Source organism: Pleuronectes platessa, chromosome 14 (assembly GCF_947347685.1).
Source record: "Pleuronectes platessa chromosome 14, fPlePla1.1, whole genome shotgun sequence".
NCBI lineage: Eukaryota > Metazoa > Chordata > Actinopteri > Pleuronectiformes > Pleuronectidae > Pleuronectes > Pleuronectes platessa.
The window spans coordinates 9,654,375-9,676,662 of record NC_070639.1 but is presented as its reverse complement, the minus strand read 5'-3'; the positions used below and the strand labels follow the sequence as shown (position 1 = coordinate 9,676,662).

The 22,288-nt window shown below is 41.4% G+C and overlaps 3 protein-coding genes and 2 non-coding genes across 5 annotated transcripts; 2 read left to right on the top strand and 3 right to left on the bottom strand.

Moving 5' to 3' along the window:
* The first annotated feature begins 519 nt into the window (after positions 1–519).
* On the top strand, positions 520–6,057 carry mpc2b (mitochondrial pyruvate carrier 2b). Its single transcript, XM_053440744.1, has 5 exons — positions 520–910; positions 3,119–3,159; positions 3,575–3,659; positions 4,086–4,197; positions 4,950–6,057. The coding sequence occupies exons 1-5, from the start codon at positions 817–819 to the stop codon at positions 4,996–4,998; spliced, it is 381 nt and encodes a 126-aa protein (XP_053296719.1). The 5' UTR covers positions 520–816; the 3' UTR covers positions 4,999–6,057.
* Positions 6,058–7,225: 1,168 nt separating this feature from the next.
* On the bottom strand, positions 7,226–10,390 carry rpl24 (ribosomal protein L24). The gene is made up of 6 exons (XM_053440743.1): positions 10,340–10,390; positions 10,138–10,213; positions 9,285–9,395; positions 8,128–8,264; positions 7,564–7,627; positions 7,226–7,351 (listed from the first exon to the last, which is right to left on the bottom strand). The coding sequence occupies exons 1-6, from the start codon at positions 10,342–10,344 to the stop codon at positions 7,271–7,273; spliced, it is 474 nt and encodes a 157-aa protein (XP_053296718.1). The 5' UTR covers positions 10,345–10,390; the 3' UTR covers positions 7,226–7,270.
* Positions 7,775–7,955, bottom strand: LOC128456545 (small nucleolar RNA SNORA23). The gene has a single exon (XR_008341863.1). It is a non-coding gene; the product is annotated as a small nucleolar RNA SNORA23 (small nucleolar RNA).
* On the bottom strand, positions 8,674–8,854 carry LOC128456544 (small nucleolar RNA SNORA23). Its single transcript, XR_008341862.1, has one exon. It is a non-coding gene; the product is annotated as a small nucleolar RNA SNORA23 (small nucleolar RNA).
* Positions 10,391–10,876: 486 nt separating the features above from the next.
* LOC128456534 (NACHT, LRR and PYD domains-containing protein 3-like) lies at positions 10,877–21,088 on the top strand. The gene is given in 12 exon segments (XM_053440745.1): positions 10,877–10,895; positions 11,439–11,929; positions 12,168–12,370; positions 12,477–12,923; positions 12,926–13,751; positions 14,138–14,311; positions 14,840–15,013; positions 16,090–16,266; positions 18,433–18,609; positions 18,992–19,165; positions 19,544–19,717; positions 20,579–21,088. Coding segments are annotated over 11 exon segments (2,667 nt in total). The 5' UTR covers positions 10,877–10,895; positions 11,439–11,798; the 3' UTR covers positions 20,589–21,088.
* Positions 21,089–22,288: the final 1,200 nt, after the last annotated feature.

The window sequence follows — 22,288 nt, the reverse complement described above, 5'->3', positions numbered from 1 at the left end:
AAAAATCTCAAAATATCATACAATTTTAGATTTAAGCATCAAGCACTTACATGGAGGGTACAACCAAAATCATACAAGCGCATATATTAGAAAGGACAAATATACAAACTATTAAATGTGGAATATCGTGCTTGTGTGTGTGTATGTGTACGTTTGGTTGGATTTGAGACGTTTTATAATATTTAACTGTGTATATATAATCTATTTAAATGTGTGGGATTTTACAGAGGTGATACCATTAACACCAACACCATATTTGTTTGTAGAAGAAATTCATAAAATCAAAGAATGTGAAACAAAATATTGACAAAAGAATATTTAAATATTCCTTTGTAGTGCGTCATCTTTATTTATTAAAAAATGTAAATGTATCGAAGAGGATTATTAGTACCCACCCACTTGGGATATGCCGGGTACAAAAAGTAGCGCCGTAATATGAACCAATCATATTGAGGTTCCGAGCTGGCCGGCCAATGAGAACAAAGGAAACCGAGAGCCCCGCCTCTCGCGTGGTAGGTTGCGTCGCACAGAAAGTCACCTCAGTGTCGGTCAGAGGAAGCAGCTACTGACGGTTAGCATCATTAGCATGGTGAGAGAGACACCGGGCGAAGGTCGACAGTAGGACGGTAGCATCCAGCGCTTCGCTCTCACCCGCCCGCCGCTCGTTTATTCTTCGGCACCCTACGAATAGGTTCAGACAAGTGGAGTTTATTAACCTAGTGGCTGCTAAAGGAAAGAAGCGTAGCAAGCTAGCCCTCTGAGCTAGCTTCAAGTTAGGTTCAGTGTCCTCATCTCTCCGCGTGAACATCCACGATCATGGCTGCGCTGAGAGCCTCCTACCACCGGATCATGGACCGGATCGAGCACATCCTGCCCGCCAAACTGAGACCCCTGTACAACCACCCGGCAGGTAATGCAGATGAGCAGGTTGGGTGTGTGTTTGTGACTGTGGGTGACGGCTGTGGGGCTCTGTCCGGCTGTGATTCGAGGTGATGTGGATGCACTAACTCGACTTTCCCCTCATCCTGGAGGGGAGAAGCCCCTGCACCTGACACCTGAGCTGCATGGAAGTCACTGTGTTAATAACGTGACTGGGAGACACGAATCTGCCTGGATGACAAACAACAGCGCAACACTTCAGTCAATGAAAAACCAAACAAGTTCAGATGTCCTGCTAAGTTCCTTGCTTCGATCGAAAGTCCAAATGTGTTCGTTTCTAAATAGTTTATTCAAAGCTAAGAGAAAAGCTACAGATCTTGACATCAACTTATTGTTGTAGTCTGAAATTGTTGCATTCCCAAATTTGTGTGAGGTATTTTAAAGTGTATTAGCCACTCCAGTTGTGACAAATGCCACTTTCACAAAGCTTTATTTGGTCGTCTCATTTCTAAATCTAAAATCTATCAGGAACACCTCATAGATAAATGCACCACAAACAACAGAAGATTGAAGAAACATGTCTAATAGAGTTTAAACTAAAGACTTGAGGACGATCAGACTGTATTGTTTTCACTGAGGCGTACCTAATAGACTGAGCATTTGTTTACATACACACACACATATGATCTCTGTGACACTGATATTTCCAGGGGGCTGAGATTAAGGAGCCTCAGGCGCCATTGGGCTCAGTTTGGTTTGTTTGGTCTGTGCAAGGGTACAGCAAGGACTTTCTTACCAGGTACAAAGGGGCGGGGACAGAAAGCCAACTCGCTCTGTGATGATTTGCCAGCAGACGTCCTCCTCCACGTTCAGCATTGGTCAGGAATGTGGTTAAAAGCTGGTTTTGCTTCCTGTGCAAAAGGTGTCAGAGTGTCTGTTTGTTAGATACCCAGGACTCGCTGTCGGGAGTAAGGTCTAACCCATCCACCCATTAGAGAAGCCTAGCAGGAAGTTAACTACCTTCACTTAAGGAGTAAAACCTCAGTGACACTCATTGTCATGTCACATCAAGTGGTGACATACTTTCCAAGGGCTGTGAGTGTTTTTATTGATGTTCGGGGTTTCTTTATCAGCCTGATGGTGTGATAGTCCATGTTATTGCTTTGGAACTTTTTGTTCTAAAATTACCTTAACATATTGTGTAATTAAGACCTGACCTTGAGAGAAGTTCAGAAGTTCTGGCATTAAAGGACAAATCGAAAAGTGACGCTATGCTTAAACCAACACGATCTGGTCACTTGTGTGGGCCTCAGCTGCAGCTCACCATTATTGATCTATCCGTCAATTGTTTTCTCGATTAATCATTGATTTGTTTTAGAGCTACAAAGAAATGGCCAAATTTCTGTTTTATATTGACAGGTTACAAAAAGAATCCTTTTTATTGGTGTCTTTGTGTTATTGTCTCTTATTTTTCAATGTTTTGTTCTAAGTCCCATTGCACCAATGAAGGGGGAGTGCAGACTGTTAGCAATCTGTTTGCTTTACATCAGATTTTCCTCTCTGAGAAGTTCTTGGAAGAAAGCTCTTATATGACGACAGAAGGTTTCAGAGCAGCAGGTTTTTATGTTCCCTCACATTTTCAATTCCTGTATTAAATAGTAAACGACCCAGAGCTGATAACGTCGATGCGTCTTCTCCCAGTGGCTTTGGAAGCTGACACGTCTGAGCATCTGTTTCCCTGATACTCACAAACACTGACTACGTTTACATAGAGACCAATAATCTCACTATTTACGTTATTCTGAACAAGACAGTTGCTTATAGAATATTCTATGTATATGTGACAGAGCAAACGTTCCTGCCAGGATTATAGAATTCTAACCTGCATCAGTGAGTCTTTTCTCATTTTAAATATGATAAACTTCTGGTTGTTTTTCCATCTTGTTTACTCTTGAACCCCATGTTCCTTTATCGAGAAATGCTGTGAAAACGCTACAGGACCTTATAACGCGATTAAAACACAAATTTGATTCAGGAAATGCTGTTGACATGGCAGTGACCTATTTTGATTATTGTCCTAACCTGGGTAATATCAGAATATTGCTGTCCATGTAAACCTTGTTTACTGAGATTAGTTACCTCTTACAGAAAACCTTATAATTAAACTACATAATGTTATGTCCATTGTTTCAAAAATGATGAAATTCACACTTCCAATTTCTTTTGTGTTTGATTCCAGGTCCAAGAACAGTTTTCTTCTGGGCCCCAGTGTTTAAATGGGTAATTGCATCTTTCACTCAGTAACTTGAATTACACCTGTTAGAGCAACGGTTTCCAACCTTTTTGGATTTTGACCCTTTAGTATAAAGATTTGTGAACTTTTCTTACGCTGTATCTGTTTGTAGCAGCCACTTAAGTCAGCGATGCAGTCTGTATTATTTTAACTGTTTTAGTGGCTTGTAGATACAAAATGATCCAATAAACAATTAGTAAGACCTAATAAACACAACTTTGTATTTTAGAAATGCTTCCATGTGTTTTGAAACATGTCAAAACCTGTTTGGGAGCCACAACAGGCTGCTTAGGTTGGGAACGGTCAAATCAGTTTAAAATGGGTTGTAATACTGTAACTACAGTAGAAAATCCTCCACACCAGATTTAATGGAGTAAAGACAATGTGGTGTCTTTTCTACAGGGTCTGGTCGGAGCCGGTTTGGCTGATATGACTCGTCCAGCAGACAAGCTCAGTAAATCCCAGTCTGCAGTGCTGACGGCCACAGGTGAGAAGAGATTTGAAACTGCAATTGTCTCAAAATTATCGTCTGAAACATGTTTTTCTTTTTGTTTGAAACCAAAATCCTGGGATCGAGGAAAATGTTACTGGCATCCCAACATGTTACATGTTCCCATTACCTACCTCCCACCTAAACTCCAACAGTTTGTGAAGTATTGAAAATATGGTTTAGTGCTTTGTGTGTATTTTTAAAACTTGGATTCTTCATTAATATTTCCTAATCGTCGGTCTATGATTTTGCCTCGTCTGTGCTAAAGGTCCCCTGATGCGTCTACTTTTGCAATATGTATCTTTGAACAAATCTTATCTCCCGACTTCTTTGCCAAAGCATAGACTCTGTTCTCATGAGCGACCGCTGGTTGAGCATTAGTGTGCATAACCTTCATGTCTACCTGCTGTCCTTCTCCACCAGGGCTCATCTGGTCCAGATACTCACTGGTCATCATCCCCAAGAACTGGAACCTGTTTGCTGTCAACTTCTTCGTCGGCAGCGCAGGAGCCTCCCAGCTCTGGAGGATCTGGAGGTTCGTTTTCAGTTCTCAGTAATACTTAGGAATCTAAGATAAGTGAACAGTAGCTTTCTGTTCAATATGTGTTCATCATAAATAAGTGATATGAAATCATGGCAGCAGGTTAATGTGTAAGTGCACAGAGTTGTAAATGTGTAACATACAGTAGTTAATACGAGGGCTTCATTTTCCAGAGTCCACATTTAAAGGATCTGCACCAGAGAAATGGGCTCAAACAAGGGGTGTACGATTCTGAAAGCCAGAAGAATCTAAACAATGTTCACAGTCAAGATACATGACGATAGAACCTCGATACCAAAGATCCACCCCTGGATAATTAGCTTGTTGAACCTTTCCGGATCTAGGGTGTTCTGTATTGACACATTTGTGACAGTAGAGCTCACACGTCCTCCAAAGCACAACAGTCTACTTTAATTCAATCAAACTGCGCCACATTACAAACACATCAGTTCCCTCAAAATGCTCAATAGGATCCATGAATGATTCCCTGGGAAAGTAGTGAAACTGTCCAAATCACATTATCTCTTAAATTTAAGAAGGGTAAATTCAATTCCTGGATCTGCCCTTTTGTTCAGAACCACGTCATACTTGAATGGGCCCTTTCCACTGTTGTTTGGTGGAAATTACGAACACACATGGACATTAGAGCATGCATATTTGTTCTTTCTCTTTAAGGAGCCGGTTGCGAATAAAGATAAGTTTTATGAACAGTTTGATCTAAAGTTACATATTTGTTTCTCTAACAGGTTCGAGCAGGATAAGAAGGCAGAGGCTAAAGAAGCTGCTCAATCCTGAGGGTTTTCTGTTGCCGGTGCTCCACCTGCAGAGGACTGAAAGGGAGACTTGAGATCAGGCACCGACCTGCCCCCTCATCATCATCATCATCATCATCTCTGTCTTCTTCAGTATATCCATGCCATAACCACGATTCCACCACATCAAGCCTGTCGTCCCTGTTGGAATTGTGCACTTTTCCTTAAGTTTCTAATTTCCTCAGGGTTTAAAAAAAAAACACATAAGAAAAAAGACATGATACATTTCTTGTCAAATGTACTCAACACATTTAAGAATGGTGGTCATCAGCGCACACGTTCAACTTGTTCAACAAGTTGAATGATTGTACATTAAGTTCATGCTTTATATATCATGCACTAATTTGGAAGTTTTGCTTTTTCCATCATTGTTTTTCAGGTGTAGCAGATCAGTACCTCGGTGCAATAATTTCCCAAAAAATATAACTTGAATCCTGAATTTGTGTTGAACGTGGTAGAAGGAATGTTTCCTAATGAAATTAAGAAGGACGCCATCAAGTTAGTTTTTTCTACCACTTGTTTAGAATTCGGTTGAGTCGCAGCATCTGTACCTCAGTGATGATTTAATCTGTATTTCATTACCATGTAACATTTCCTCCCATCTTAACGGCTTTAAAGTCTTTTAATCTGCGTGCGAGCAAATCCTAATTTATGAATCACTTGATTTAAGTTTTTTCTCTTTTAGTCCAAAGTGTATAGAAAGATGCTGTTATTTTCTGATATTGACACCAATGCCACATATTTAACATGTGCAGCTTTTTATTGATTGTTACGACAGAGTGAACCAGTAAAAACTGTTACTGACACGCTAACTCTGGCTCTTTGATTTTAAAACCCTCACTCTTGATGCCTCCTCGTTCTTAGAAAATATATTAGATATTTTTTTCTTTGACATGTTTCCACTGTCGTTACACTGAATATCCCCATTTGATTTGAGCAATAATTGGTGTCGTCACTTGAGTATTTCTTGATCTGCTTTGAGAAAAATGGCACTATGAAGGTCGATCATTGTGGCTCTCTAATAAATCATATTTAACACCTACAGTGGATTTAAGTTATGGACATTTTATACATAGTGACTGTATGATATATATTGGTCGATGAAATAAGCTCTGAAACAATAGAAGATGAGTTAACGTGTGATGGTGAAATAGGGAGCAGTTAATACAGGAGGCTTTGAACGTCTATTTGTGTCTATGGCTGCAGAACATGTGAGCCACTGTTTCCAGTATAAGCAATACATCTCTTCAAAGCCTCACCTGAGGAGCCTCTGCAGTATTTACCAATATACTCTGTCATACCTGTGTCAGTTAAAAAATGACCTTCAGTTTATAAGAGGACAACTCAATACATTTGACTGTTTTATCAAATTTTGTGAGTGCTTCCAAGCTTTGTATATATACCTAACTTTAAATTGTGATGTTGCTAGATAAATAGATAACAGTTTTTGCTTAAAGACGTTTGCCCACTTATGGTCTCAGCATCCTTGCTACTTGAAGTAGTGTTTTTAAGAAACATTGGAATAATGTTACCGTCTGCAACATGGAAGTAATAGTTAATATTAGACTTTAACTATTAAGACCTAATTTCATGGTTTGAGATTCTATCTTTTCAAGACCTGGGGACAGAAGCTGAACGTCGCCCCCTTTTGCTCAAACTCTGCATTACAGTAACATCTCAGGATCTACCATCCTCAACACCAGTGTAGTTCACAAAGAAAAACACATCCAGAGTTGATTTGTCATGACACCGTACAGGAATTTAAGGTTAAGATAGTATTAGGTAATATCTAGACAGTCAAAAACCCACACACCTCCTTGGGAATTACTCATTTAACCCAAGCTTGCATTAAAGTAGGAGGGTTATTTTTTTGGGACATCGGGTCTTTATAACCATAAACGTCAAGAGCAGACATAACAGGAAAGCCAGGGTCAGTCTGTATGGTACCAAAGGCAGAGCCATCCACAACATTTCATAAAAAGCGATTTTGTGTCAGGGTTAAACACAAAGTATTTGTGTTGACTCAGCCAATCAGAAATCAATTAGTTTCCCTTTAGTCCCTTAACACTGATACCATTCAAAATCCTGTCTGAACTTAGCACGTCACTGGTGTGGTGTTGCTATCTTGTACTGCAGGGTCACACATATTTGTGACAAAAGGCTCTCAGTTTCACCATCTTGTTTTTAAATAAAAACAGAAAGTACACAAATGCTGGTTAACCACAACATTTTATTCACAACCATAAATGATGAGCTTAGCGCTTTCCACCAACACGGGGTGCGCTGATCTTCATGGTCTTGGCAACCTTGGGTTTCTGTGCAGCCTTGGTGGTGGACTGTAGAAGGAGAAATTAATTTAATACATACAATTCAGAAATGCGTCATACAATTCAAAAAAATGAAGTGGCTTAATTATCCATTATAGACGAGCAGGCAGTTGATATTTTTCATGTACATTAAGAGGCAAACAAATAAACTACACTTCCAGTCATTTGAAAACCATGATGCTGAGCTCAGATGGAAGAACCAACGCATCAGGGGATCTTACCTTTGCACTTGGGGCAGCGGGCTTCCTGGATGCCTGCTTCACCTTCTTGACCTCCTTGGCAGCTCTGAGAGAAAACAGGTAGGTGAAAATAAATCCTATTGTCATCTAAGTCTTGCTAAACTGTGACATTAAATTACTGGGGGTAAAAAGTCCATCTGGCGGAACTGAAATCAAACTGTACATATTACAGTTACATGTGATAAGTATTGTAGCTTGTCAGAGAATTTGGAGGCTGATCAATGGTGAGAAGTCCATACAGACGTCAAGGACCAGTACTATGATCTCTAGTTTTTCTATGGCTGTAGGTGTGGAGTGAGCGCTGCTGCCAAGACTGCAAAACGCAATCCGACAGCAACACATAACACAGACCAACACCGTGCAGACCAGTCACCTGCAGCCAAACTCTGTGTGTGTGTGTGTTAGTGGGGTTCAATTGAGCAAATAAGCGAACATCTAGCAAATAAGTGAGGGTGACACAGACTACATATGCTCCTATACTCCTGGGCTTTGAAGTTTAGCAAGGCAAGATAAATCAAGGAGTCTAACGTCTGTATTGTGTCTTACCTGATGGCCTGTTCCCTCTGAGCCTTACGGACCTCAGGCTTCTGGTTCCTCTTGGCCATGATCTCTGCCAAGGAGGCCCCAGTGATGGCCCTCTGGAATTTGACAGCACGGCGGGTACGCTTCTTGCTCACCTCTTCCTGTTAAAAAACACACAAACGTTCATTTTTGGCCCAACATCACAATTGCAGATATTTCAGAGATGCACATGTCCAATCCAATTACAACCTGGTAGAAAATGTCTCTAGAAGGGAGAGAAATGGTCCCAAACCATCAGAAAAAAAGTCCATTTGTGTTAAGTGATACCTCATCCTCCACATGAACATCAATAATCTTACATACCGAATTTGCTGTTACTATGACTAGTCAATAAACAGGAACGTTCAATTGAAATGTTCAATTAGAATTATGGTGGCAATGAACTTTCCGCATACTTGATAAAATAAATGATTCACTGCAGTAACACTTTAAATGCTGTTTTTTTTAACTGCAGCTGGCGGAACTGAAATCAAACTGTACATATTACAGTTACATGTGATAAGTATTGTAGCTTGTCAGAGAATTTGGAGGCTGATCAATGGTGAGAAGTCCATACAGACGTCAAGGACCAGTACTATGATCTCTCGTTTTTCTATGGCTGTAGGTGTGGAGTGAGCACTGCTGCCAAGACTGCAAAACGCAATCCGACAGCAACACATAACACAGACCAACACTGTGCACACCAGTCACCTGCAGCCAAACTCTGTGAGTGGAAATAAGTGGAAACACCTACTACATGTACCATCTACTGTGATAGCGTGTTAATAGAGCTTTCAATCTGTTCAATCAGTCATAAATGTAATAGACCAGTGTGGCCTGCTGATCATGATGTGCAATAACAGGTCAAATGCCAATATCACATTAAACCAAATATCCGCACCTAAAGCTAATACATTACTCGACCAACAAATGCTACTTCATCAGCCGATACTGGCTGCTACAGTAGTGGCAGACACTATAACAATGTAGGCTAAAACCTAAATTAGATCATAACGAGGCTCTATGTCTCTACAGCGGCCCGGGTTGGATCCCGTCCCCCTTACAGCACTAAATCTATCAGATAAAAGCAAAAAAGCACCACAAATATACGAAACACCATCCACGCGCAGGCAGCTACTTACAGACTGTCCCTTCTTGTGCTTGCGTCTGTACAGCACAGTCCAGTTGATCTGTCGGGGGTTCCTCTTGGACAGGAAAGCAGCCTCGCACTTGTGGTTCAAGAACTGGAACACCTAGATGAAGACAATGACCTCAGCATTAATAACTTGTGATACACAATGTCCTAAGATCACCCACAGTCACCTCAACAGTTCAATTATTTGAGACTCCACACACTCAACGATCATCTGAATGATTTAGTGAATCAGTCCTGAATATCTGAAATTAATGCAAACATTTAACAGTTTAAGAGACAGTGTGCCGAGTGTTATGTATACACAATACTCTCAATTTCAATTTGGATTTTGAGGGGCACTATGAGAGAGAAATTACAGCTAAATGTCCATCTTTGTCAAGTAATCTACAATATACACCATAACAAATTACAAATTAAACTGATCAGTAACAATACACACATAGGAAATTATTATGAACAAAGTCTTTCAGTTGTAGGAAACTGCAGTCAAAGTTTAAAATTGGGTTTATCTAATACACAACTTTAATTGAGCACATTAGCCAACACACTGATCAAACAGAACTGTGGAGTTTGGTCACATGTTCGATATCATACTGAAAAAACTAGAACGTACCGTGACACATGATTTTGTTCTTAAAACCTAAGCAGTCAGTTACCTTGTTTGGTAGCTACATGGTGAGGCTAGGAGCTAACGTTAGCATGCTACATTTGATTCATTACAACTGGACGACCCCAGAGCTAAAGTTACACACATTTTAGTTTAAAGAGGGCATCACAACATGGATTTAATGTGGTTTTCATTAGATCTGCGGACAGTGTGGGGATAAACCGGTGGTTACCTTTCCGTCTATCCTGGCGTATCGGCGGCCATGGCCGGGGTATATCTTATACCCACTGAAACTGCACAACTCGACCCTGAAAACGACAAATACAAGCCATCACTTAAAGAGGAGAATACGGGCGAAACATTGATCTGTGTAGGATCGTTAACATGTTTATTTAAGGGTGAAGATGGCATTTGATAGTTTCCCCTTCACTCACTTCATGATGGCGACGAGAGGGCACACAACCGGAAAGAAAGCTGGCGGATACGGAAACGGAATTGAGAGGGTAAAATTTGACTTTAATACAAAAATAAACACTGAACATTTTTGTTTGGTAGTATTTTGTTTATATTTTCAGCGCTGTATATACGCATACAATATTGTTGTAATAAATATTTAAATCACATTACTACTTCAGATTTTCATTACATTGACGTCACTACCTAGCAGGCGTAGCAGCAACCGGCCAAGCGTTAATATCTTACTTTAAAACACCTTAATAAACGAATGGACGTTAACGTTATTACCAAGCTTATTTCCCAATGATTACAAGCTGGCAGGTGGTTTTCAGGAATCTAGGGCTGTTGTAGATTTTCCGCACCAATAAGACACCGCTATGCAATGAGACCGACAGTCGTCTTGGACTACATTTCCCAGGAGCCTCTCGGATTAGCCGTTTTGACAAGTGTCAGACGTTTCATGTTTCTCGCTTCACTGCGGCGGCGGCAGGTGTTTGTCCGGTGTTCCGGTTTAACTGGGGAACCTGGCAACTAGTAATTTGTTTTCTTTATTCCAGATGTTGTCGGTCGTTGGCAGACTCGGTCGCAGATTCGTCATTTTCACAAAGCGCCTGGGTCTGAAGTTGCAAAGTGCAACACCAAAAAGAGATTACAAATATACTCAATAACGTCACTCTTTTACTGTATATTAGCGCCAAAATCACGTCACATATCCAGGGTCACCTGATGGCAATGCCGCAGGGTTTAATTTCGAAAAACTATATTTTGCAAAAGTTTGGGATATATTATTGAATAACTTCACTGTAATACTGTGATCCCTCCTGCATGTGTTATAATGTCACAGATCCATCCAGCAGGACTTGCTTGACATGTAACATGAGTTTGGTGAGAATATACAGTATTACAGTGAAGTTATTGAATAATCATAATAAATATATCCCAAACTTATGCAAAATATATTTTTTCGATATTAAATCCTGTAGCATAGCCAGCAGGTGACCCTGGACCTGTGACATGATATTGTTGAGAATATACCTTTAATAACTGACTCTATTCAAGATTGAACTGGTTCAACAGGGAGGAGGAACATGAGAACAGGGAAGTGTCAGACTCCATTTTCACTCCATTTTCTGGATGAGCAGAAGGAAGGAAAGTGAGCAGGTGTTAACGTCCGTCTGCTGATCACATGACCCTACGTTTGTCGGTTCACACCTGGTGACAGACGTAATTTCATGTGATCGGATCCCAGAGACAGATTTGAACAGCAGGTCTGGAACAAAGAGCCTTAAAAGGACTAATTAACAGAGTTAACTCACAGTTGTGTCTGTGTGTGTGTGCGTGTGCGTGTGCGTGTGTCCTTGGTATTTTTTTCTTGTGGTTCTTGAACAGACTTGTTTGTCCTGATTCCTGTGAGCTCACAGTGTGTTTCATCTGACGATGAGTGGTTATGAGGTGGAAGAGGACGACAGAGCAGAGTCTTCAGTGCTCAGCTGTGTGTCTCTGAAGAGTGACATGTCCATGGAACTTCCACTGCTCTTCAGTAATGAACCTGGACCCTCACACACAGAGTAAGAAAATGTTTCTACTGTGACCTGCTCTGAAGAGGATTTACTTTCCTCTAGTGTTGCCCCTGCATTAGAACACTGCTTCATTGAAGTTGGTGACTAATATCACAGAATGTTTTTTATAATCCCACTAACGAATCAACCAACACTCAAACATACTGGGTGAAAACTAATCCTCCTTGACAAAAATAATGACAACCTGTGACTGTGACATGTGAGTTATCAGGAAATGTCTTCACAGAGAGAGGAAGAGGAGTCATGTTTCTGAGGAGGAGCAGTCGTCCTGCTGTGCTTCGTGTCAGGACGTCCTGAAGGATCCAGTCTCCACCAGCTGTGGACACTGGTTCTGCAGACAGTGCCTCACCTCATACTGGGACCAGTCTGGTTCTTCAGGAGACTCCTCCTGTCCCCAGTGTGCAGAAATATCCAGAACAGGAGCTGGAGGTCAGACAGACCAGCACTGTACATGTACCTCTGACAACAGCACATGTTGAAAACAATCAGCAGATTCTCAGATTATCTGTCTCTGACATTGTTTCTTGTCTTTCAGCAGATCGTGGTCTGCAGGAGGTTTTAGATGAACATAAACTCAGTCTGAGGAGGAGATGTGAACATGTGAATGAAGGAACTGATGAAACAGGAAGTAGAACGCTCCTCAACAGGATCTACACTGAGCTCCTCATCACAGAGGGACAGAGTGAAGAGGTTAATACTCAACATGAGGTGAGGACACTTGAGACGGCTTCCAAGATGAAGAGCCTCCACGACACTTCCATCAAGTGCCACGACATTTTTAAAGTCTCCACTGACCAGCAGAGCAGCATCAGAGTCGTCCTGACCAACGGCGTCGCTGGCGTTGGAAAAACCTTTTCGGTGCAGAAGTTCACTCGAGACTGGGCAGAGGGTTCAGAAAACCAAGATGTGGGTCTGCTGACTGTGCTTTCGTTCAGGGAGCTGAACCTGGTGAAAGACCAGCAGCACAGTCTTCTCACGCTGCTCCGTATTTTCCATCCATTCTCAGACATGAGAAGATTCCACAGGAGCTGACGGAGGCTGACAAGGACGTTCTTCTCAAGCTGGGGAAGCTGGCGTTTAAACATCTGACGAAAGGAAACATTATGTTCTATCAAGAAGACCTGGAGCAGTGTGGTCTTAATGTCACAGAGGCCTCAGTGTACTCAGGAGTTTGTACTGAGATCTTCAGAAGAGAGTTAGTGATCTTCCAGAAATCAGTCTACTGCTTTGTTCATCTGAGCGTTCAGGAGTTTATGGCTGCAGTCTACATGTTTTACCGTTACACACTCAACACAAAAGAACTCAACAACTTCTTGAGAATATCGGAGGACATAGACAGTACCTTCTCCCTGGATGACCTCCTGAAGAAGACCATGAAGAAATCCCTCACCAGTACAAATGGTCATCTGGACCTGTTTGTTCGCTTCCTTCACGGCCTCAGTCTGGAGTCCAACCAGAGAGTCTTAGGAGGCCTGCTGGGTCGGACAGAGAACAATCCAAAGATCATCCAGAGAGTGATAAACAACCTGAAGGAGATGCAGAGTGAAGACATTTCTCCTGACAGAAGCATCAACATCTTCCACTGTCTGACTGAGATGAACGACCACTCAGTTCATCAGCAGATGCGACTGTTCCTGAAGTCAGAGAACAAATCAAAGGAGAAACTCTCAGAGATCCACTGCTCAGCTCTGGCCTACATGCTGCAGATGTCAGAGGAGGTTCTGGATGAGTTGGACCTGAAGAAGTTCAACACATCAGAACAGGGTCGACGGAGACTGATCCCAGCTGTGAGGAACTGCAGGAAGGCTGTGTGAGTCCAGACATGATCAATAACATGTTCAATCAGTGTGTGTGTGTGTGTGTGTGTGTGTGTGTGTGTGTGTGTGTGTGTGTCCACTGAAATCTAATCAGTTTATCTTTGATTCCAACTGGTCAAAATGTGAAGAAATCCCCTAGAGACAGACTTAAGACTTCAAGAGGCCATGAACACCTTGACCTTTGACCACCTGAATCTAATGAGTTCCTCTGTTAGTCTAAATGAACGCTTGAACAAAATCTGAAAGGATCTCTTGAGGAGTTTTTAACATGTTCATGAGGCAAAGAGGGGATTTACCAGGGTGAGGGTCACATGGTCACGTTTTGTATGAATGTTGTGTTTTCTGATTTTATTCTAACTGATGTTTTCTTTAATTACAGACTCGGTGGTTGTGAATTCTCAGAGACTCACTGTGAAGTCGTGGCCTCAGCTCTGAAGTCAGACCCCTCACTCCTGACAGAACTGGTTATGAGTAACAACAAGCTGAAGGATTCAGGAGTCAAGCGGCTGTGTTCTGGACTGGAGAGTCCAAACTGTCGACTGGGGACTCTGAGGTCATTAAATCCTTGTTCACTTTTCAGACTTTCTTTCTTATTGGGTCATTATTTATTTAAATTCTCTCAGTTCTGCTCTGCTAAATGTCCCTCAGTCATCTGTCAGTCACCCAACCTCCCAGTCAAATCCAGCTCATCAACTCCATTCACCTGCACCTAATCACTAAGAAAGTGTCAGTAAATAACATGTGGACTGAGGCCGAGGACTCGTCCTCCTCAGGTTTTCAAAATAAGACACATTCTTATTGAAACACGTTGGACAGTTGATAAGTATAAAAACAAACAGGAAGTGACTGTCAGGAGCCATCCCTACTTTAAACAGTGTTTAATCACACAAGCCTGCTTAGTGACCAAACAAACATAAAAGAAGCTGATGAATGAAACAATGGTCCAACATGTCTGATCTGATATTTATCTTCAGGTCACAGACTGGACTGAGGTCCGCAGCATGTTGAGAGTCTGTGTTGACATGATTACGATCCACAACAACAGAAGGAAAGAGTCAAATATTCATATTTCTTTATCCAGGTTGGATCGCTGCAGTCTGTCAGACATCAGCTGTTCTTCTCTGGGTTCAGCTCTGAGGTCAAACCCCTCTCATCTGAGAGAACTGGATCTGAGTAACAACGACCTGCAGGACTCAGGAATGAAGGAGCTGTGTGGTTTTCTACAGAGTTCAACCTGTCGACTGGAAACTCTGAGGTCAGTTCACTGACTGAATTTTGTAGATCTTATATCTATAATACAGCATCTATACACAATTTATCTCATTTGCAATGTCGTCTAGCGCAGCTTCATCATTAGATAATGTATCTGTAAGGTGTTTATGGCCCAGTATTATAACCTATGTTTTATCTGAGTTTAATAAAAGAAAATTGCGGGTCATCCAGGTTTTTATGTCCTTGAGACATGCTTGGAGTTTAGTTAATTGATTACTTTGTTCAGGTTTTATTGACAAGTATAACTGGGTGTCATCCGCATTGCAGTGAAAATTAGAAGATGAGATTATTCTGGTCAGCTGATTAAGGCTGATCAGAGAGAAGCTGTCTAAATAATTGATTAGATTCTCAGCAGTTTTTATTTGTAATAGTCAGAATTTTATCATTAAAGAAGTTCATAAAGATACTGCTATTCATGGATGGAAGGATACTGGGTTCGTTGGATGTGTGACTCTGTCAACTACAGTGCTGAAGAGAAACCTGGGGTTGTTTGTATTTTCTTCTAGTAATGTGGAGTAGTAGGCAGCTCTTGCTTTGTGGAGCCTTCTTATAAACTCTAACACTACTCTTCCAGGCTAGGAGATATTTAACATGGTGGCTGGAGCGCCGCTTCCTATCTAGTTTTCTTGACGCTTGTTTTAATTCATGTGTCTTGGAATTATACCACAGAGCTAATTTACTATGTTTTACACTTTTCTGTTTTAGAGGCGCTATTGAGTCTAATGTAAATCGTAATGAGTTTGCAGAGCTATCGATGAGATGGTCGATCTCAGTGGAGCTAGGGTTTTTAAAGAATTCTTTGTTTATATCGACAGATAATATGGGGTTTAAATGTAATTGGAATTATTTCTTTACATTCACCTGCTCTATTCTCAAATGGACTCACTCAGAAACTTTATTACTGCATTATTAGGCTGCAGGAAAAGTTCCAGAAAATGTCCTGAACAACTTGACTCAGACTTCAGGTCTGAAAACGGAGACAATGATGTTTAGTCAAAGTCCTTTATTTTCTCACATGAACTCAGTTTAATTTACAGTTAAGTTTTATTCTTTATCCAGGTTGTGGGGCTGCAGTCTGTCAGAGAACCGCTGTTCTTCTCTGGCTGCAGCTCTGAGGTCAAACCCCTCTCATCTGAGAGGACTGTATCTGAGCTTCGCCAACGACCCGCAGGACTCAGGAGTGAAGGAGCTGTGTGGTTTTCTACAGAGTCTAACCTGTCGACTGGAGAAACTGGGGTCAGTTCACTAACTGACTTTTGTAGATCTCATATCTATAATACAGCATTTATACACAATTTATCTAATTTAATCCTGATTTAACATAATTCCTCTTCATATATAACTTGAATCCATTCATTAATTAATATGTGACATTTTAAATATTCAGCTTCTTGTTAAAGCACAGAGTTTAGTTCTGGATTTCCTAAACCGATCTGCAGGAGAGAGACAGATTCCCAATAATCTATTTGTACTGAATCAGGACTCTTTTTTTAGTCCAACATGTCTGATTTCATATTTATCTTCCATGTTATGAGTCTTTGCTGACGGGATTCAAGATTCAACAGATTATTGTCATATGCACAACAGTTACATTTAGCTGTCGCTGGCAATGAAATGCTTGGGTCACAGGCTCTCATTTAGCATTTATATGAATATTACACAAGCTAAAAATAATAAAATAAATATAGAATAGAATATCATTTTTTTTAATAAAAATAATACATATATATATATATATGTAAAATATGTAGATGTATAAACCTAAAGAAAAAGAAAAATTTTCTGCAATTATGCTAAGGTGCAGATTTAGTGGAATTCGTCCGGATAGGAGGAGTTTAAAAGTCTTATGGCCTGGGATCAGAAACTGTCTCTGAGCCTGGTGATGCGGGCCCCGAAGAACCTGAAGCTGCTGACTCGCTCCACGTTAGTCCCGTTGAAGGAGAAGGGTGTGTGCTCTACTCCTTGTCTCTTCCTGTAGTCCACGATCAGCTCCCTCGTTTTGCTGACGTTGAGATGGAGGTTCTTGTCCTGACGCCAAGATGGCAGGGCTCTGACCTCCTCTCTGTAGGCCTTCTTATCGTCGCTGGTGATCAGGCCTATGACAGTCGTGTCATCAGCAAACTTAATGATGGTGTTGGAGCTGTGGGTGGCCACGGCCACAGCGACCTATTTGGCCTGTAGGCAAACTGAAGAGGGTCAAGAGAGTCAGGGAGTCAGGAGGTGATGAAGGGATGGTCTCCTTGAAACATGCAGGGACTGTAGACTGGAGCAGTGACAGGTTGAAAATGTCTGTGAACACATCTGCCAGCTGATCTGCACACACCTTGAGAGCTCGGCCAGGGATACCATCAGGTCCAGGTGCCTTGCGTGTGTTAATCAGGTTAAGTGAGCTCCACACATCTGCTCTGGATATGACAGGGGGGCAGCGTTCCTCCTGGGCCTCTTCGATCTCCACACCTGGGGAGTTGCTCTCAAAGCAAAGAAGGTGTTCAGATCCTCTGGGAGAGATGTAGACACTACATCAGCACTGCTGGTCTTTGCTCTGTAGTCAGTCATGGTTCTGATTCCGCCCCACATGTTCCTAGTATTGGAGCCCTTGTAGTGGGATCCCTCTTTGTCCCTGTAAAGTCTCTTGGCACTGCTAATAGCACTCCGGAGCGCGTACCTGGACTTCCTGTACTCCTCCAGATCACCTGAGATGTAGGCATCAGTCCTTGCTTTGAGTTTTGTATGAACGTCACCATTATTCCAGGGCTTCTGGTTTGGGAATGTTCTTTCAGTAATCCTGGGTACGACGTCATTGATGCATTTGCTGATGTAGCAGATGACCGCTTCCGTTTATGTGTTGATGTTGTTGTCCTGGAACACGCACCACTCCGTCAAGCTGAAGCAGTCCTGTAGAGCCGAGTCTGACCATCACGTTACAAAACGTAATGTCCTGTTGAAAAGCCATCCTGCTCCGAAGTTCGTCCAGCCTGTTATCCAAAGACTGAACATTAGCCAGAAGAATACTTTGCAGTGGAGGCCGGTTCTCACGTTTCCTCAGCTGGACTAGGACGCCGGCCCGCGACCCTCTTTCCTTTGTTGCCTCCATGCTCCAGGTACGATAGTTAAACAGCGTTATGGCTATTCCCCCCTTTTGTTTGCAGGTGGTGGTGAAAAAGTATTATTCACCATCAACCTGATGTACAAAAGTAGTTCTCGATCATAAAGTATGATATGGCTCGCTTTGTCAGAGTGCACAATGCAGAATAAATAACAAAGAAAACCAAATAAGAGGAGAGCTGAGGGGGAGCTTGAGACACGGCAGCCTTCCTCTGCACCATTGTCACAGAGTATGTGTCTGTTATTTTCCCACATGAACTCAGTTTAATTTACAGTAAAGTTGTATTCTTTATTCAGGTTGTTTGGCCACAGACTGTCAGAGATCAGCTATTCTTCTCTGGCTTCAGCTCTGAGGTCAAACCCCTCTCATATGAGAGAACTTGGTCTGGGCCAAAACTACAACATGCGGGACTCAGGAGTGAAGGAGCTGTGTGGTTTTCTACAGAGTCCAACCTGTCGACTGGAGACTCTGAGGTCAGTTCACTGACTGACTTTTGTAGATCTTATATCTATAATAAAGCATCTATACACAATTTATCTCATTTAATCCTAATTTAACATAATTACTCTTCATACATAACATGAATCCATTCATTGATTAATCTTTGACATTTAAAATATTGAGCTACATGTTAAAATACTGAGTTTAGTTCTTGATTTCCTAAACTGATCTGCAGGACAGAGACCGGTTCCAAATAATCTATTTGTAATGAATCTGGACTCGTTTTTTAGTCCACCATGTCTGATTTCATATTTATCTTCCATGTTATGAGTCTGTGCTGACATGAATATGTGTCTGTTATTTTTACACATGAACTCAGTTAAATTTTTCATTTAAGTTTTATTCTTTATCCAGGTTGGGGGGCTGCAGTCTGTCAGAGATCAGCTGTTTGTCTCTGGCTTCAGCTCTGAGGTCAAACCCCTCTCATCTGAGAGAACTGAATCTGACTAACAACTGCCTGCAGGACTCAGGAGTGAATGAGCTGTGTGGTTTTCTACAGAGTCCAACCTGTCTACTGGAGACTCTGAGGTCAGTTCCCTGACTGAATTTTGTAGATCGCATTTCTATAATACAGCATTTATACACAATTTATCATTTAATTATAATTTAACATAATTCCACTTCATACATAACTTGAATCCATTCATTAATTAATCTGTGACATTTTAAATATTCACCTACATGTTAAAACACTGAGTTTAGTTCTGGATTTCCTAAACTCATCTGCAGGACAGAGACCGGGTTCAAATAATCTATTTGTACTGAATCAGGACTCGTTTTTAGTCCAACATGTCTGATTTCATATTTATCTTCCATGTTATGAGTCTGTGCTGACATGAATATGTGTTTGTTATTTTCACACATGAACTCAATTTAATTTACAATTAAGTTTTATTCTTTATCCAGTTTGGAGAACTGCAGACTGTCAGAGATCAGCTGTTCTTCTCTGGCTTCAGCTCTGAGGTCAAACCCCTCACATCTGAGAGGACTGTATCTGAGTAATAACCTCCTGCAGACCTCAGGAGTGAAGGAGCTGCTTGATCTACAGCAGAGTTCAACCTGTCGACTGGAGACTGTAAGGTCAGTAAATGGTTGGAGTCAGCCCACACTGCTTTCATCAGTGTTTTACTAAACACAGTCAGTATCACAGTACAGACCCAGGGTCTGTGCTACCAAGCAGGATTTGTGGTTATCAGGTTAACTTCAGGTTTAGTTATTTCAGTCCTACGAATTTCGTCCACTTCTTAAAGAGGTAAATCACCATGGTAACATCTGATTAAGAGCTAACCTGATGCAGTTTAAGTTGGAGATCAACCCGTATAAAAGCTCCGCCCACTGACCACAGTGACTCTACACTGTTGTGTGGTGCACATTCTCCTTAAAGGTAAGGATAAGGGAAGTTTAAATCAACGTCTGGTTGGTTCAGTTGATCTCTAACTCACCCAGTACATCTCAATCTCTCCAGACTCATCCTGTCACCAAAATACTAAATGCACTCAGTCAGCTTCCTGAAAATAGGACCATGTGTTTTTAGTGAGTAGTGATGTCAGAGGTTTCCACCACAGTGTGTGTCCTCAGAGTCAGTGAGACAGTGTGTGTCCTCAGAGTCAGTGAGACAGTGTGTGTCCTCAGAGACTGTGTGTCAGTCCAACTGTCCATGTCTGTGATTGGTCATACACAGTAGACCCCGCCCCTTTTATGTGCACGCTCAGATCTCGATGAGGAAAACCTGAGTTAACTTAACGAGTTGATAACCAACGTCATGTGACCACTCAGCCTGACTGTGTCTGTCTGTCTGGTTAAGTTGAGCTCGATCTCAGAAAGATGTTGAAGTGTCTTCGTAGTCATCAGTGAAGCTGTGAGAGGACGATGAGCTGCTTCACTGACTCACAGCTGATGAGGTGAGTCTCTGTAAACACTGATGTCTTCTTCTCTCAACAGCTGGAAGTGATCTTTGTTTAGCTGAGTGTGAAGAGGAAGAGGACAGTGTGTGTGGACAGAGGCTGAGCTGTGTCCTGAGGATCCAGAGGCTGAAGCAGCAGCAGCTTGTGTGTAGAGCGGCTCTGACTGGGCCTTGTTTCTGGGAAGCAGAATGGAGACAGAGCTCCAGAAGAATCAGAGGAGGTTGTTGTAATATGAAACACCACCACTAGATGGCCCTCGCTACCGATTGTGTTTATTCACATGAAGAATGTGTTTATTGAAATGAAAAACACAAGCAGAATATATAAACCCTCTATAAAGAGTAAAATATGTACATGTGTGTACAGATGGCGCTGTAGTATAACAGCAGAACATCCCAGTCAAAGCCTTTATATTCAGTCTATGAGTCAAACACATGGATCATTTCCTCTGTGACAAACCAGATGTAACGAGAAGAAAAACATCTCAGAGAGAAAAGTTCTGTTTCGTGTCTCTGCTTTAATGCTCAATAAACATCCTTCGACAGACTTCACTGGAATCATGACTCTTGTTTTCTGTCCTCTTGCAAACAAACAGGTGGAAACATCTCGCCCTTGGTGCAGGTAAAATAACAAAATCATCAGTTTTACATAATGGAAACAACCAGAAGAAAAGTGAATGAGACATTTACAGTATGAAGAAGAGTTGATGAAGAGCAGAGCATCTTTAAGTCTCTGAGGAAACTGTTCAATAAATGTTTTACCATATTTAATAGAAAACTGACCCCAGGACGTTTTATACAAACGTAGATGAAGATTCTTGTTGTACGTTCTTGACCACCACCTCAGAAAAACCACAAGGGGGAGACTGTAGCAGGCCTCTGGGAACAGCAGCATGCTGGGAAATAATTGATGGTGGGAGGTTCACAGCAGAGACAAGGGACAGAAAGTGTCTGAGAGACGATGTCCTGACGACAGTGGACATTTTGGGCCTGTTGTGTTGAACAGTTTGTGTTATTTTGTGGAGACACTTGTCTCAACATGATGATTTCACTTCATTTTCAAGCCCATCTCAGTTCTTTGTGACTTAAGGATAAGAAATGTTTGACAGAGTCAGTTCTTGACAGGCTCAAGTTCTCACTCTACGGAGAGGTCATCATGTGACTTTGTTATGATCCTCAACACAGGTGTGTCTGATCCATACATATATCTTTTATTATTCATCAGTTAATTTCATTCATCCACCAAACAAAACTATTTAAATTCAAAAACACAAGGAGCAGAAAGAAGAATCTGATCTAATCTGCCGCTGTTTCACAAGACGCTCATTAACTAGGTCGTTTCAGCTTTAGTTTAGGTTAGTTTAAGTTTGTGTTTAGCTCAGGTTTAGGTTAGTGTAAGTTTAGGTTAGGTTAGATTCAGGTTACATTTAACCTCTTTCTCTCCCTCAACAAACGTTTGAGGTAAACCGGAGCAGAGTGAGACATCTGTCTAACTTACAGACCATTTCTTAAATGAGAATATTTATTTGTGTTATTTGTTCTTAAAGAGTTTCGAGGCTTCAGCAGCAGAGGAGTAAGAAGAGAAAAGGATATCAGGATATCACAAGACTTAGTGTGGAAATGAGGACGGGAAAGTGTGTCTGTTTGATTTCTGTCTTTTAGAGACAAGTTGGAGAGTGGGGGTGCAAGGAGGAATTAGAGACAATAACAGTTTAAAGATGTCTCACATTGAATCATTGATTCATCCT

Coding starts and splice junctions, on each gene's coding strand:
- rpl24 (XM_053440743.1), bottom strand. Junction 8,265..9,284: donor AGCACAAGAAGGGACAGTCT/GTAAGTAGCTGC, acceptor GTTTTTTAACAG/GAAGAGGTGAGCAAGAAGCG. Junction 7,628..8,127: donor CAGAGGGAACAGGCCATCAG/GTAAGACACAAT, acceptor GTTTTCTCTCAG/AGCTGCCAAGGAGGTCAAGA.
- mpc2b (XM_053440744.1), top strand. CDS start 817: ATGGCTGCGCTGAGAGCCTCCTACCACCGGATCATGGACCGGATCGAG. Junction 911..3,118: donor CCTGTACAACCACCCGGCAG/GTAATGCAGATG, acceptor GTTTGATTCCAG/GTCCAAGAACAGTTTTCTTC. Junction 3,160..3,574: donor GGGCCCCAGTGTTTAAATGG/GTAATTGCATCT, acceptor TCTTTTCTACAG/GGTCTGGTCGGAGCCGGTTT.